This window comes from Silurus aristotelis (assembly GCF_946808225.1).
Source record: "Silurus aristotelis genome assembly, chromosome: 9".
Taxonomy (NCBI): Eukaryota; Metazoa; Chordata; class Actinopteri; order Siluriformes; family Siluridae; genus Silurus; species Silurus aristotelis.
The window spans coordinates 29538909-29550417 of NC_139582.1; the positions used below are offsets into that span (position 1 = coordinate 29538909).

The 11509-nt window shown below is 41.0% G+C and overlaps 2 protein-coding genes across 3 annotated transcripts in view; one reads left to right on the top strand and one right to left on the bottom strand.

The window, feature by feature from the left end:
• Positions 1–336: 336 nt before the first annotated feature.
• pvalb7 (parvalbumin 7) lies at positions 337–4463 on the top strand (the record flags this gene model as incomplete). 2 transcript variants are annotated; one of them, XM_083549748.1, is made up of 5 exons in its annotated part: positions 337–497; positions 3258–3323; positions 3646–3778; positions 3864–3973; positions 4060–4463. In XM_083549748.1, 4 exons carry the CDS (start codon positions 3263–3265, stop codon positions 4083–4085), a joined length of 330 nt encoding a protein of 109 aa, XP_083405874.1. In that variant the 3' UTR covers positions 4086–4463. The 2 variants fall into 2 exon arrangements, with proteins under 2 accessions (XP_083405874.1, XP_083405873.1); XM_083549747.1 differs by lacking the exon at positions 337–497 and having other exon boundaries at positions 3251–3323.
• baiap2l2b (BAR/IMD domain containing adaptor protein 2 like 2b) overlaps positions 4281–11509 on the bottom strand; it is a 10986-nt gene continuing 3757 nt past the window's right edge. The window contains exons 7-16 of the mRNA XM_083549745.1: positions 11388–11459; positions 11156–11245; positions 10791–10922; positions 9498–9602; positions 7556–7649; positions 7197–7404; positions 7046–7108; positions 6659–6851; positions 6531–6577; positions 4281–6316 (exon numbers count right to left, since the gene is read on the bottom strand). Of these exons, the coding sequence (XP_083405871.1) occupies positions 6241–6316; positions 6531–6577; positions 6659–6851; positions 7046–7108; positions 7197–7404; positions 7556–7649; positions 9498–9602; positions 10791–10922; positions 11156–11245; positions 11388–11459 (1080 nt within the window). The 3' untranslated portion in view covers positions 4281–6240. The remainder of the gene's footprint in view (positions 6317–6530; positions 6578–6658; positions 6852–7045; positions 7109–7196; positions 7405–7555; positions 7650–9497; positions 9603–10790; positions 10923–11155; positions 11246–11387; positions 11460–11509) is intronic.

Here is an 11509-nt window from a genome sequence, read left to right on the forward strand (position 1 = left end):
TGGTGCTCTACAGTATACTGGTGTCTCATCCAGGGTGTATTCCCGCCTTATGCTCGACTTTCTCCTGACGATGAATCTAATGATGACGAAACATATTCTGGAAAGGAATCTTCTGAAAAAACGGATAGAAAACCAGAAGAAAAATGTATGAGATGGTCAAAAGAGGTCAAGCAGTAGCTGATTATTAATAGTTCAATTCGTGAGGCGAGATTTAATCCCACACACACACACACACACACACACACACACACACACACACACACACACACACACACACACACACACACACACACACACACACACACACACAGAAACGCCATTCCTCCCACATTACGCGCCGATCCAACTTCTCCTGAAATAGACTCCGTATATAAGACTCAAAGCCGATCTCTTGTTCTTACCTTCATCCCCCTCTCTCTTCTCCTCTCACGCTCCTTTCATCTGTCTCCTTTCTTCTCTGAGGCTCCCTTCATTCCTGTGTCCCTTCTTTCACACAGGTAAGCTAGGAGATGTGCTAACATTCGATTAAATGCGATGTTTAGTCATGTTTTTTCTTTTCGACAGGTAATCAATCCACCTGACAGGTTTAAGGTTTAGTAAGAAAGCTGGGGAGGTTTTACACTGTGTAACACGCTACATGCAAACAATCAACATTTTAAAATCGTACCCATAATTTCGGAATCCAGAAACTCAGGAAGGTGTCCACACGTGACATCGTATCCACATGGGTGCTTACCTTGTCAACGGTACCAACAATGAGCTGGGTCATCTTAACTAGCAACTGACTGTGCTAATCATGTTTCTCTGGAGTACTTGTAAAAATAAATTGCACTTGTTTTTACTTCAAATTGGCTTCATGTGACAAAGTCTCAAAAGGGAAATGGGATCAGATCAGGAATTTGCTTCCGGATGAATCCTAAACCAGAAGCCTTGAAGACAGATCTTCAGTCTTCGTTAAAAAAATCCAGCAAGGTCAAGAACTTTGACAAGAACCCATTCTTAGATTGACTTTACAAATGCCAATTATGTTCATATTTACTACCAACAACCTGCTAGTACATTTAAAAGAAGTTTGTGTACTTTTTTTAATCAAGTGACGCTCTAAAAACCTTGTTTTGTCCCGGTGTTTAAAATTTCCCTCTGGGATGCAAACACAGGGAAGATTCTGAAAGTTTTCAAATAGACATCATGCGCCTCTGGGTAACCAGTTTTGACAATTATTAAATTTGATAGAATATTGGTTGACATGGCAACTCGGAATTGGTTGTTGTGACTTCAAGATTGTAATGCACTATATGACCATTGGTTTGTTGATCACCTGAGCATCACACTCACAAAAAACAAGCTTCATGAAAACTTTTGCAGAGTGTTCTGCATGCAGCCCGGTCCCCCTCACCCCTATTGAACAACTTTGGGGTGACCTGGAACTGGAGCCTTCTTGACATCTGAATATCATTGGGTGATCTTACAATGCTCACGATCACAAATCTACACAGTCAAGCCCCGAAATCTAATGGAAAGCCTTTCCAAAAGAGTGGGACTTAAGAGGGGGTACCCTAGATATTTAATGGAATATTTAACAATCCAGGAGTGCACATAATTTTGGCCATATGTTGTATAGACAATATGTTTGTTTGCATCCAGAATTATGTAAGAAGATATGTTTGTTTGCATCCAGAATTTCACTACTGGTGTTTGTAAAAGTGCATCTGAATGGGATCCCTGAAGCTGCAGTTTGAATATACTTAAATAAAAGCCTCCTTGTCAGGTGGATCTTGACGGAACAAGTGCAGCTGCATAAATTGTTGGTCGCGGTTTACAGGTCCATGTTGCGCATGTCATCGCCTGCAGCTGAGAAAATTTTTTTTGACACCTTTTGATAATAGTATGCCACTTGGCATCCTGAAGGACACCTAATACGCCATGAAGAGTCCTAAGGGAGGGGAGTCTACACCCTGACACTTGCTTCGGTTGCCATCGGTTCACTCTTATAATAAACATATTACACACCTTTTACACAAATAAGTGACAGGTTGATATCTGTTACATCATCACTTCGTGGTTCCTACAGAGTCCTGGTCAATGTGGTCAGAAACCTTTTGACTGAACGTGAGACATGAGAAGGATGTGCAGGGATTGCAGCCCATTGTCAACCTTTTGACTAATCACAGCAAAGTGATGCCATTAGGGTATATCTGTGTCTTTAGCTACTCTTGAGCGACTTCATCTAGACTGACCAGTCATCAACAGTGGCATAAATGCTAATGGACTTTAGCAGAGTTTCAGTAGAACTGCTGATCTCCTGGGATTTTTACACTCTAGAGTTTGCAGATGATAGTGCGAACAACAAAAAACATTAGTGAGGGGCTAAGCCCTGTTGATGAGAGAGCTCAAAGCTGAATGGCTGGTTTGAGATAACTGGAACTCTTTACAACCAGACTGAGCAGAAAATCATTTAACATTCATCCTTGAGAAACATATAGATTTTTCTGATCTACAGTTCCCCAGGTGGCCCAGGTGAGGTGACACTGGGCCCCATGTAGTCTCCTATTCTTAGCTGCCAGAAGTGGAACTTGATAAAGGTCCTTGTAGTTATAATTCAGTGTGTGTGTGTGTGTGTGTGTGTGTGTGTGTGTGTGTGTGTGTGTGTGTGTTGCCTTGAGTGTTGGTTTACGGGGTCCCCCTGAATGTGACCCTGTTATGAAATTCTACATTGCTTAATTTATACTTGTGTGTGTGTGTGTGTGTGTGTGTGTGTGTGTGTGTGTGTGTGTGTGTGTGTGTGTGTGTGTGTGTGTGTGTGTGTGAGAGAGAGAACTCACTGGCTATAAAGTTAGCTGACATTTTAAGTGTGGGTGCAGTAGCTCAGTTACTCTCTTAGGAATCCTGTTACTCCTCCTTGAGAGTGTTATCCCAAGACATGCAATCCCAAACCACACACACACACACACACACACACACCCAACTGAGCAAGTGTATCCTCCTGTGCTAACTACAGATCCCAAAATTACGATGGTTCAACTTTTTTCGATCTTACGATCATTCACTAATGTACTGGTAAGGTAATGGTCATCAGTGGGCAGAGCTTAACTATGGAATTTCTTCTGCTTTTTACTGGTACTCTTAAAATGTACAGAAAGGTGACTTATATCTGGCATAACACCACATCTATATAGTGATGTTTTTGAGATGCAATATACACAACATCCATGCTAATATATATTTTTTTCGTTAATCTCTTTCTTTTTCCATGACAGCCAAGATGGCGATGCAAGACTTACTCAAAGCTGATGACATCAAGAAGGCCCTGGACACATTCAAAGGTTCCGAAGGCATTTTTTTTTTTTATGTGTGTTAGCAGAAAGTTCACTAATATCGTTTAATATGGGTTGTGTGTGTGTTTAGATCGAATTGAATTCATGATTGGCTCAATGAGTCAGTGTGGTGGAACTGTGGTGCTAATTACTGCAATCCTTGCTAGCTAGCTACATCTTTAAAATCTAAATTGTTGCAACAATTTAACACTTTGAATTATACAAAGTTTAATGCTGGTAAAGTTATTTTGTGTGTGTGTGTGTGTGTGTGTGTGTGTGTGTGTGTGTGTGTGTGTGTGTGTGTGTGTGTGTTTATACAATGGATGTCTAGCTGTTGACTCCTTTGACCATAAGAAGTTCTTTGAGCTGGTGGGTCTGAAGGCCATGTCTGCAGAGAATGTTAAGAAGGTCTTCAAAGTCCTGGACGTTGATGCCAGTGGCTTCATTGAGGAAGATGAGCTCAAGTGAGATACACACATAGACACAAAACACACACACACACACACACATACACACGTTCACGGGTAATGCTGGGGTTGTTTGTGTCAGGTTTGTGCTGAAGGGATTTTCCAAAGACGGCAGAGATCTGACCGATAAGGAGACCAAAGCCTTCCTCGCTGCCGCTGACAAGGATGGAGACGGCAAGATCGGCATCGACGGTGAGACACAAATACACAAAAAGAGACAGACAGACAGATGGACAGAGACAGATTTGTCACCGCTTGTGTGATCTGTTCTTTTTCAGAATTTGAAGCCATCGTGCACCAGTAAAAAAGAAAACACCTGACAACCCTGAAACTCATTCTTCTGTGCTCCTGTCCTTCACTCTGTCCCTCCATCCCTCTATTTATTTTTTTTTATACAGAAAACACCCTCATCGCCTTTCTGTTTTTCCACACCTCCCTTCCCATCACTTTTTCTGTTTCTCAAACATGTTTACCCCCCCTCCCCCCCTTTCCCCCAGCATTTTCAACATCTGATCCCTCCCCACCCGTACCTCCCCTGCCCCACCCGGTCCCTATCCCTCGGTCCATCCGGTCGAGGCAGTAAAAAATAATCATGACAAATCGTGACGATGAGCTGTGAAGGAAGAACGAAAGAGAGAAAAATTAAAAGACAGAAATAAAGTGAAGTCTTGAACATGAAGAATGTGGACTTTTTCATATTTTCTCCGCTCAAAAAAACAAATTTGGCTAAAAACAAACAAACATCAATAAATATCCACTCATTCCATACCAGCATTAGACTCATTTATGAGTTTGAAGGTCACGGCTAATGTAGTGACTAAAAGTGAAACTTATTAAGTAAAGCTAATCTTGGTGAACAAAGTGCTTATATATAATGAAACATAACCAAGTGACCAACAGCTAGCCTAGCAATTATGGCTAATTTATTAAGTAATTATTATTTAGTAATGAGCAAAATTAAACTAGCAAGTGAGCAAGCAAGAATTAGCTTAGCAAGCATATTCCACTTTTCTGTTGGCTAGAGAAATCCAGATTCTCACTGATGTATTTTGACCTTGATTTTACACCAGACTCAGGTAGGAGGTTGTGGGCAGCATTTGGGAGGCAGAGTTGTATGCTAGAAGGGATTTATATAATAAGTTCCCATTTACTTTGCACAATATTGTACATGTTCCACTCTTTTACTCATGGAGTGATTTTTTTTTTTTTTTAGTTTTTCGAGTGTCAAATGCCCTGATGCTAAATTGGGAGCTATAGACTTGTGGCTTTTATACAACATTCGGATATCATCTTTGGGATAAAGGGTATGTTGTAAAACATGTCAAAACAGCATCAAATGTAACATTTCACACAAGTTAGCAATTACATATAGTTTGTTTATTCATAAATTTCGGTATACTAGGACACAAAGAAAAGACTAACCGAGATTAATATATACATTTTCATGTTGTAATTTGACCCGCCTAGCGTACATATGCAGTCTGAGGGTTTTGAAATCACAGCGCCTCAATGTGTTCGGAGGAGAACACTCAGCACGAGAATACCCCACATGACATCACAGTATAAAAACATTAGATTCTACACACATGAAGTGATGAGGTATAAACCCCCCCACGTACACACTCATCTACAAGTCAGCGACCAATGAAACAAAGTCCACACTAAAGTCTGAAAACCCTGTGACTGTGACCTGAATACAATTACATTTTACTTCAAAACGTCTCCACATTGAATATAAAGAGGGCAAGGCTCGTCTGATTTTCCCCCACTAATCACACACCTGATGGAACAAATCCCACCCACGCATCTTTTACCATAGGTATGCATTGAAATCTGGGGGACGATGTGATCAAACTCAAACCTAATCTTAAAAATTGAAGCCTATTTCTCTAAAATGAAATAACTAGCAACAGCTATACACTAATAGCTAAGCTAATAGCAAATCAAGAAATTAACAAGCCTAGCAAGTGCAAGTGGATCTCGATAATCTCAAATAGCAAACTGAACATAATCCATCTCGTTAATATTAAACCTTAGAAAGTGAAAATCTAATCTCGAATGAAATACGATCAAGTTAAGCAATCAAATAATACGTTAATCTGAGAACAAACGTAAAAAAAAAACGATCAACCGAGTTGAAGTATCTTAGCAAGGAAATTAGCCAAAAAGTAAAAAAGATTACAATTCCAAATACATACTTTTGAGTCAGACTCAAACAGCCTTCATTCTAATGATGGGCCACGCCTCCTTGTAATATCTTCACCTGGCGAATGTGTGTACAAGAATTAATGCTAAGGAAGTTTGCCTGTTTAGCTTTTGTGGGTGTGTGTTTTTTGTGGGGTGTAGATTTGAAAGGAATTACAGCACATTTCCAAAAATACTGTTGCTCCGAAACAATTAGGTCATAATGAAGACTCCGAGAGCCAATCGGAGTGACTGGTTTCGCCTGATGCTATTGGTCAGTGGATTCTTGGTGCAGATCTGTCGTTGGTCACCGTAGGGCGGAGCTTGACCGTGGCAAAAGGATTGGAACCCCTGTAGACGAAAACAAGCACTCAGGAAAACCCAAACGATGTGGATGTTTTTCCAAACAAATCAGCGGAATTGCAGTGAAATACTTAAAAAATATCTAAATACGGATTCCCAGTTTGCAAAATGGTAATAATTCGTAGAAATACATACGATATTAGGATTTATGTTTCGATAACTCTTAGCACTAAACTTTTACAGTACACAGATTTGAGGTTACCTGGGAAAAAGAGGATGCTCTGGCAGCTGCCTGTGAGGTTTCGATCTCTGAGGAGGAGTAACAACAATAAAACACAACCACGCTACATATAATTTCAAAACACCTGAATAAAACAACCCGGCACACACCTCTACGTTTGGCTCCACCTTTCTTTCAGGACCGGCGTAACCAGTCATGCTCTCAAAGTGAGACTCCGCCCTCCTGTCAAGGAGTGGTGAGACCGGACGGAAATCCCCTGACGCCCTACGGACAGGTGGCGTCAGGGATGGGATCTCGCTGTAGCCCTGACTCGCCTTTGCCTCGTACACAGACTCCGCCTTCCTGTCGAAAAGCGGCGAGACGGCACGAAAATCGTTAGTGCTTCTGGGAAGGGCTGGGGCCGGGGGCGGGATTTCGGCATAGCTTCTGCTGTCGCCCGGTTCCAATTGGCTGTAAAAGAGGTCGGTTTTCAAATGACATGGTGGAATTATAGGGGGTTATCACACGCGGGCTGAAATAGAGAGACCGGTTCGTACCTCGAGCTTAAGGACGAGAGATCTTCCACAGGAGAAACGTACGAGGCAGGAAACCAGCCCTGCCTGAAATATAAGAGATATAAGCTAATGAATAAATTAACCTGGTAATAAGAGTGCTATGTAGCAGTAACAGTAGTCTAGACTCCCTCACCGGAGACTGGCGTCATGGCGACCGTACATCCAGCCGTTGCGTGGTTCGGGTACGAGCAGCGTGAGTGTGTCTCCACGAGAGAATGGGAGCAGAACAGGGTTTGAGGAGGCAGGATGAGAGACGAGCGCTCTGACCACTTGACCTCCGCTCACCCCCGGGGACTCGCTCACTGAGCCAGATCTAGAGCGGGTCTGGAGGGGAGATGGGGCTACAGAGAGACAGAGAGAAAGATGGGACCAGAGACAGATAGAAAGATTAAAAGATGCATAATTGTGTCATAATTAAGTCATGTGACCTGCATCAGTACCACAGAGTGAACTCAGCTATCACCTGATTCACACGCTTTTATTTTTTATTACCTCTAGAAGGCACCCTGCCCAACTGGTGGTCCTGCCCAGGCCAGGCCTCATCCCTGTCTCCAGGCTGGAGAAGAGAACTCACTGCAGCCCTCAGCTAATCAGAGAGAGAAAGAGAGAGAGAGAGAGAGAGAGAGAGAGAGAGAGAGAGAGAGAGAGAGAAAATGAGGAAGAAGAATAGAAGGAAGAGAGGATGAGAGGGGAAGAGAGATGGATATAAAGAGACCGTGAAATGGAGAGGTAGAAAGGTGGAAAGGATAGAGTGGAGAAAGAGAGAGGAAGAGGAAGAAAGGCAGATAGAGCAAGAGGAATAGAGAGTAAGAGAGTGGGGAAAGAAAGAGGGAGAATGATGGATATTAAGAGAGAGTGGAGGAAGAAAGAGGGCGAAAAAGAAAGGGAGAGGAGATGGTAAGAATAATGAAAAGAAAGAAAGAGATAGTGAAAGGAAGAAAAAAGGGAGAGAGTTAGAGGATGAGGGAAGCAAAAGAGGGAGGGAGAGGGAATGTGTTAATGTGGTGTTACTCTAGTGTGTTGATATTGTTAATGTTGTGTTACTGTAGTGTGGTGATAGTGTTAATGTTGTGTTACTGTAGTGTGGTGATGGTGTTAATGTTGTGTTACTGTAGTGTGTTGATATTGTTAATATTGTGTTACTGATGGTGATGGTGTTAATGTTGTGTTATTGTAGTGTGGTGATGGTGTTAATGTTGTGTTACTGTAGTGTGGAAATGGTGTTAATGTTGTGTTATTGTAGTGTGGTGATGGTGTTAATTTTGTGTTATTGTAGTGTGGTGATGGTGTTATTGCTGTGTTACTGTAGTGTGGTGATGGTGTTAATGTTGTGTTATTGTAGCGTGGTGATGGTGTTATTGCTGTGTTACTGTAGTGTGGTGATGGTGTTGATGTTGTGTTATTGTAGTGTGGTGATGTGTTATTGCTGTGTTACTGTAGTGTGGTGATGTGTTATTGCTGTGTAACTGTAGTGTGGTGATGTGTTATTGCTGTGTTACTGTAGTGTGGTGATGGTGTTAATGTTGTGTTATTGTAGAGTGGTGATGGTGTTATTGCTGTGTTACTATAGTGTGGTGATGGTGTTAATGTTGTGTTATTGTAGTGTGGTGATGTGTTATTGCTGTGTTACTGTAGTGTGGTGATGTGTTATTGCTGTGTTACTGTAGTGTGGTGATGTGTTATTGCTGTGTTACTGTAGTGTGGTGATGGTGTTAATGTTGTGTTATTGTAGCGTGGTGATGGTGTTATTGCTGTGTTACTATAGTGTGGTGATGGTGTTAATGTTGTTTTATTGTAGTGTGGTGATGTGTTATTGCTGTGTTACTGTAGTGTGGTGATGGTGTTAATGTTGTTTTATTGTAGCGTGGTGATGGTGTTATTGCTGTGTTACTATAGTGTGGTGATGGTGTTAATGTTGTTTTATTGTAGTGTGGTGATGTGTTATTGCTGTGTTACTGTAGTGTGGTGATGGTGTTAATGTTGTTTTATTGTAGTGTGGTGATGTGTTATTGCTGTGTTACTGTAGTGTGGTGATGGTGTTAATGTTGTGTTATTGTAGTGTGGTGATGTGTTATTGCTGTGTTACTGTAGTGTGGTGATGTGTTATTGCTGTGTTACTGTAGTGTGGTGATGGTGTTAATGTTGTGTTATTGTAGTGTGGTGATGTGTTATTGCTGTGTTACTGTAGTGTGGTGATGGTGTTAATGTTGTGTTATTGTAGTGTGGTGATGTGTTATTGCTGTGTTACTGTAGTGTGGTGATGGTGTTAATGTTTGTTATATTGTAGTGTGGTGATGGTGTTAATGTTGTATTATTGTAGTGTGGTGATGGTGTTATTGCTGTGTTACTGTGGTGTGGTGATGGTGTTAATGTTGTGTTATTGTGGTGTGGTGATGGTGTTAATATTGTGTTAATGTTGTGTGTTGCATCTTACATGTGTGTCCTGTTCTATTGGTGCTGAAATGCGTGACATGGAGCTCTGACTCTCGTTCACTCGCTCCTTCCATCCCTCAGCTTTCTGTTGCAGAGACGTCCCAGACTGACAACACACACCCACACACACACAAACACACACAAACACACCCCCCCCCCACACACACACACCCACACACACACAAACACACACAACAAACAGGTTATCTTACAGTGAAAACAATTTGTACCTTGATGATGAGAAGATATTGTATGTGTTTATGATTAGACATTAGTACTCTAAACTTAGAGTGTATGATTAGATTAGACATTAGTACTTTGAACTCAGAGTTTATGATTAGATTAAACATTAGAACTCTGAACTTACTGTATGATTTGATTAGACATTAGTACTGTATTTACAGTATGTATAAGCAGATTAGACATTAGCACTATAAATCCAGAGTGTATGATTAGATTAGGCATTAGCACTGTTAAACCACAGCGTATGATTAGATCAGAAACTAGTACTATAAACTCAAAGTGTATAGATAGATTAGACATTAGTACTGTGAACCTAGAGTGTCTGATTATATTAAACATTAGTACTATAGACCCAGAATGTATGAATAGATTCAACATTAATACTGTGAACTCAAGTCTAATGATCAGATTAGACATTAGTACTGTGAAAGCAAAATTTATTATTAGATCAGACATTAGTACTGTAAACCCAAAATGTGTATGATTAAACATTGGTACTGTAAATCCACTGCATATGATTAGACACTGTGTTTAGTACTGATCACAAAATGTATGAGCAGATTAGACACTAGCACTATAAATCCAGAATGTATGATTAGATTAGACATTAGAACTATAAACCTAGAGTATGATTTTATTAAACATTACTTGTACAAAACAGTACTTTGAATTTAGTGTATAATTAGAGTAGACTAATAGGTAGGTTAGAACTGTAGATCCACGGGTATTAGTACTGTGATCTCAAAGTGTATGACTAGATTAGACATTAGTACTGTGAAGGCAGTGTATTATTAGATTAGACATTAGTATTGTAAACCCACAGTGTATGATTAGATTAGCCATAAGCACTGCAAACCCAGAGTATATAAACATTGGGCATTAGTACTGTAAATTTAGTGTATAATTACAAGATTAGACATTAGTACTACAGACCCAGAGTGTATATTAGATTAGATATTTTGTGTGTGTGTGTGTGTGTGTGTGTGTGTGTGTGTGTGTGTGTGTGTGTGTGTGTGTGTGTATGTGTGTGTGTGTGTGTGTGTGTGTGCACCTTGTTGAGGAGAAAGAACAGCGACTGTGCTAATCCACAGTGTTTCTCGGTGAGAAAGCGATATCTCCTTTCCTCTTCTCTCAGGATCTCATACTGGCTCTGCCTCAAATACTGCATGTACTCACTGCCCTCCTACTCACACACACACACACACACACACACACACACACACACACACACACACACACACACACACACACACACACACACACACACACATATTTAGTGTACAAACTGCCAGTACAGAAACTAAAACTAAAACACTTTGCAGATCTCATTAAAACGCAACACACACACACACACACACACACACACACACACACACACACACACACACACACACACTTGAGAGTCAGTTTTCTCACCAGAGAGTCTCTATATGCACCTCGTCTCAGCTGCCTTTCCAGAGTCGCCGCTTGATTTCTTACTTCCAGCTCATATACTCTCCTGCTGCCCTACATAAACACACACACACACACACACACACACACACACACACACACATACACACACACACACACACACACAGTTCTACTTTTAATCGGTGTTTAATCTGCTCTAACGCTGCATTATAAACGTATTTACGATCACACTCACGCCTATGTACTCCTCATCCAGCCTGACGTTCTTATCCAGGGCCTGCAACACCTCCACGTGGAACCAGTGGAACTGCAGGAACACACGTTACAACAACATTTCTCTCACTTTCTATTTAAACG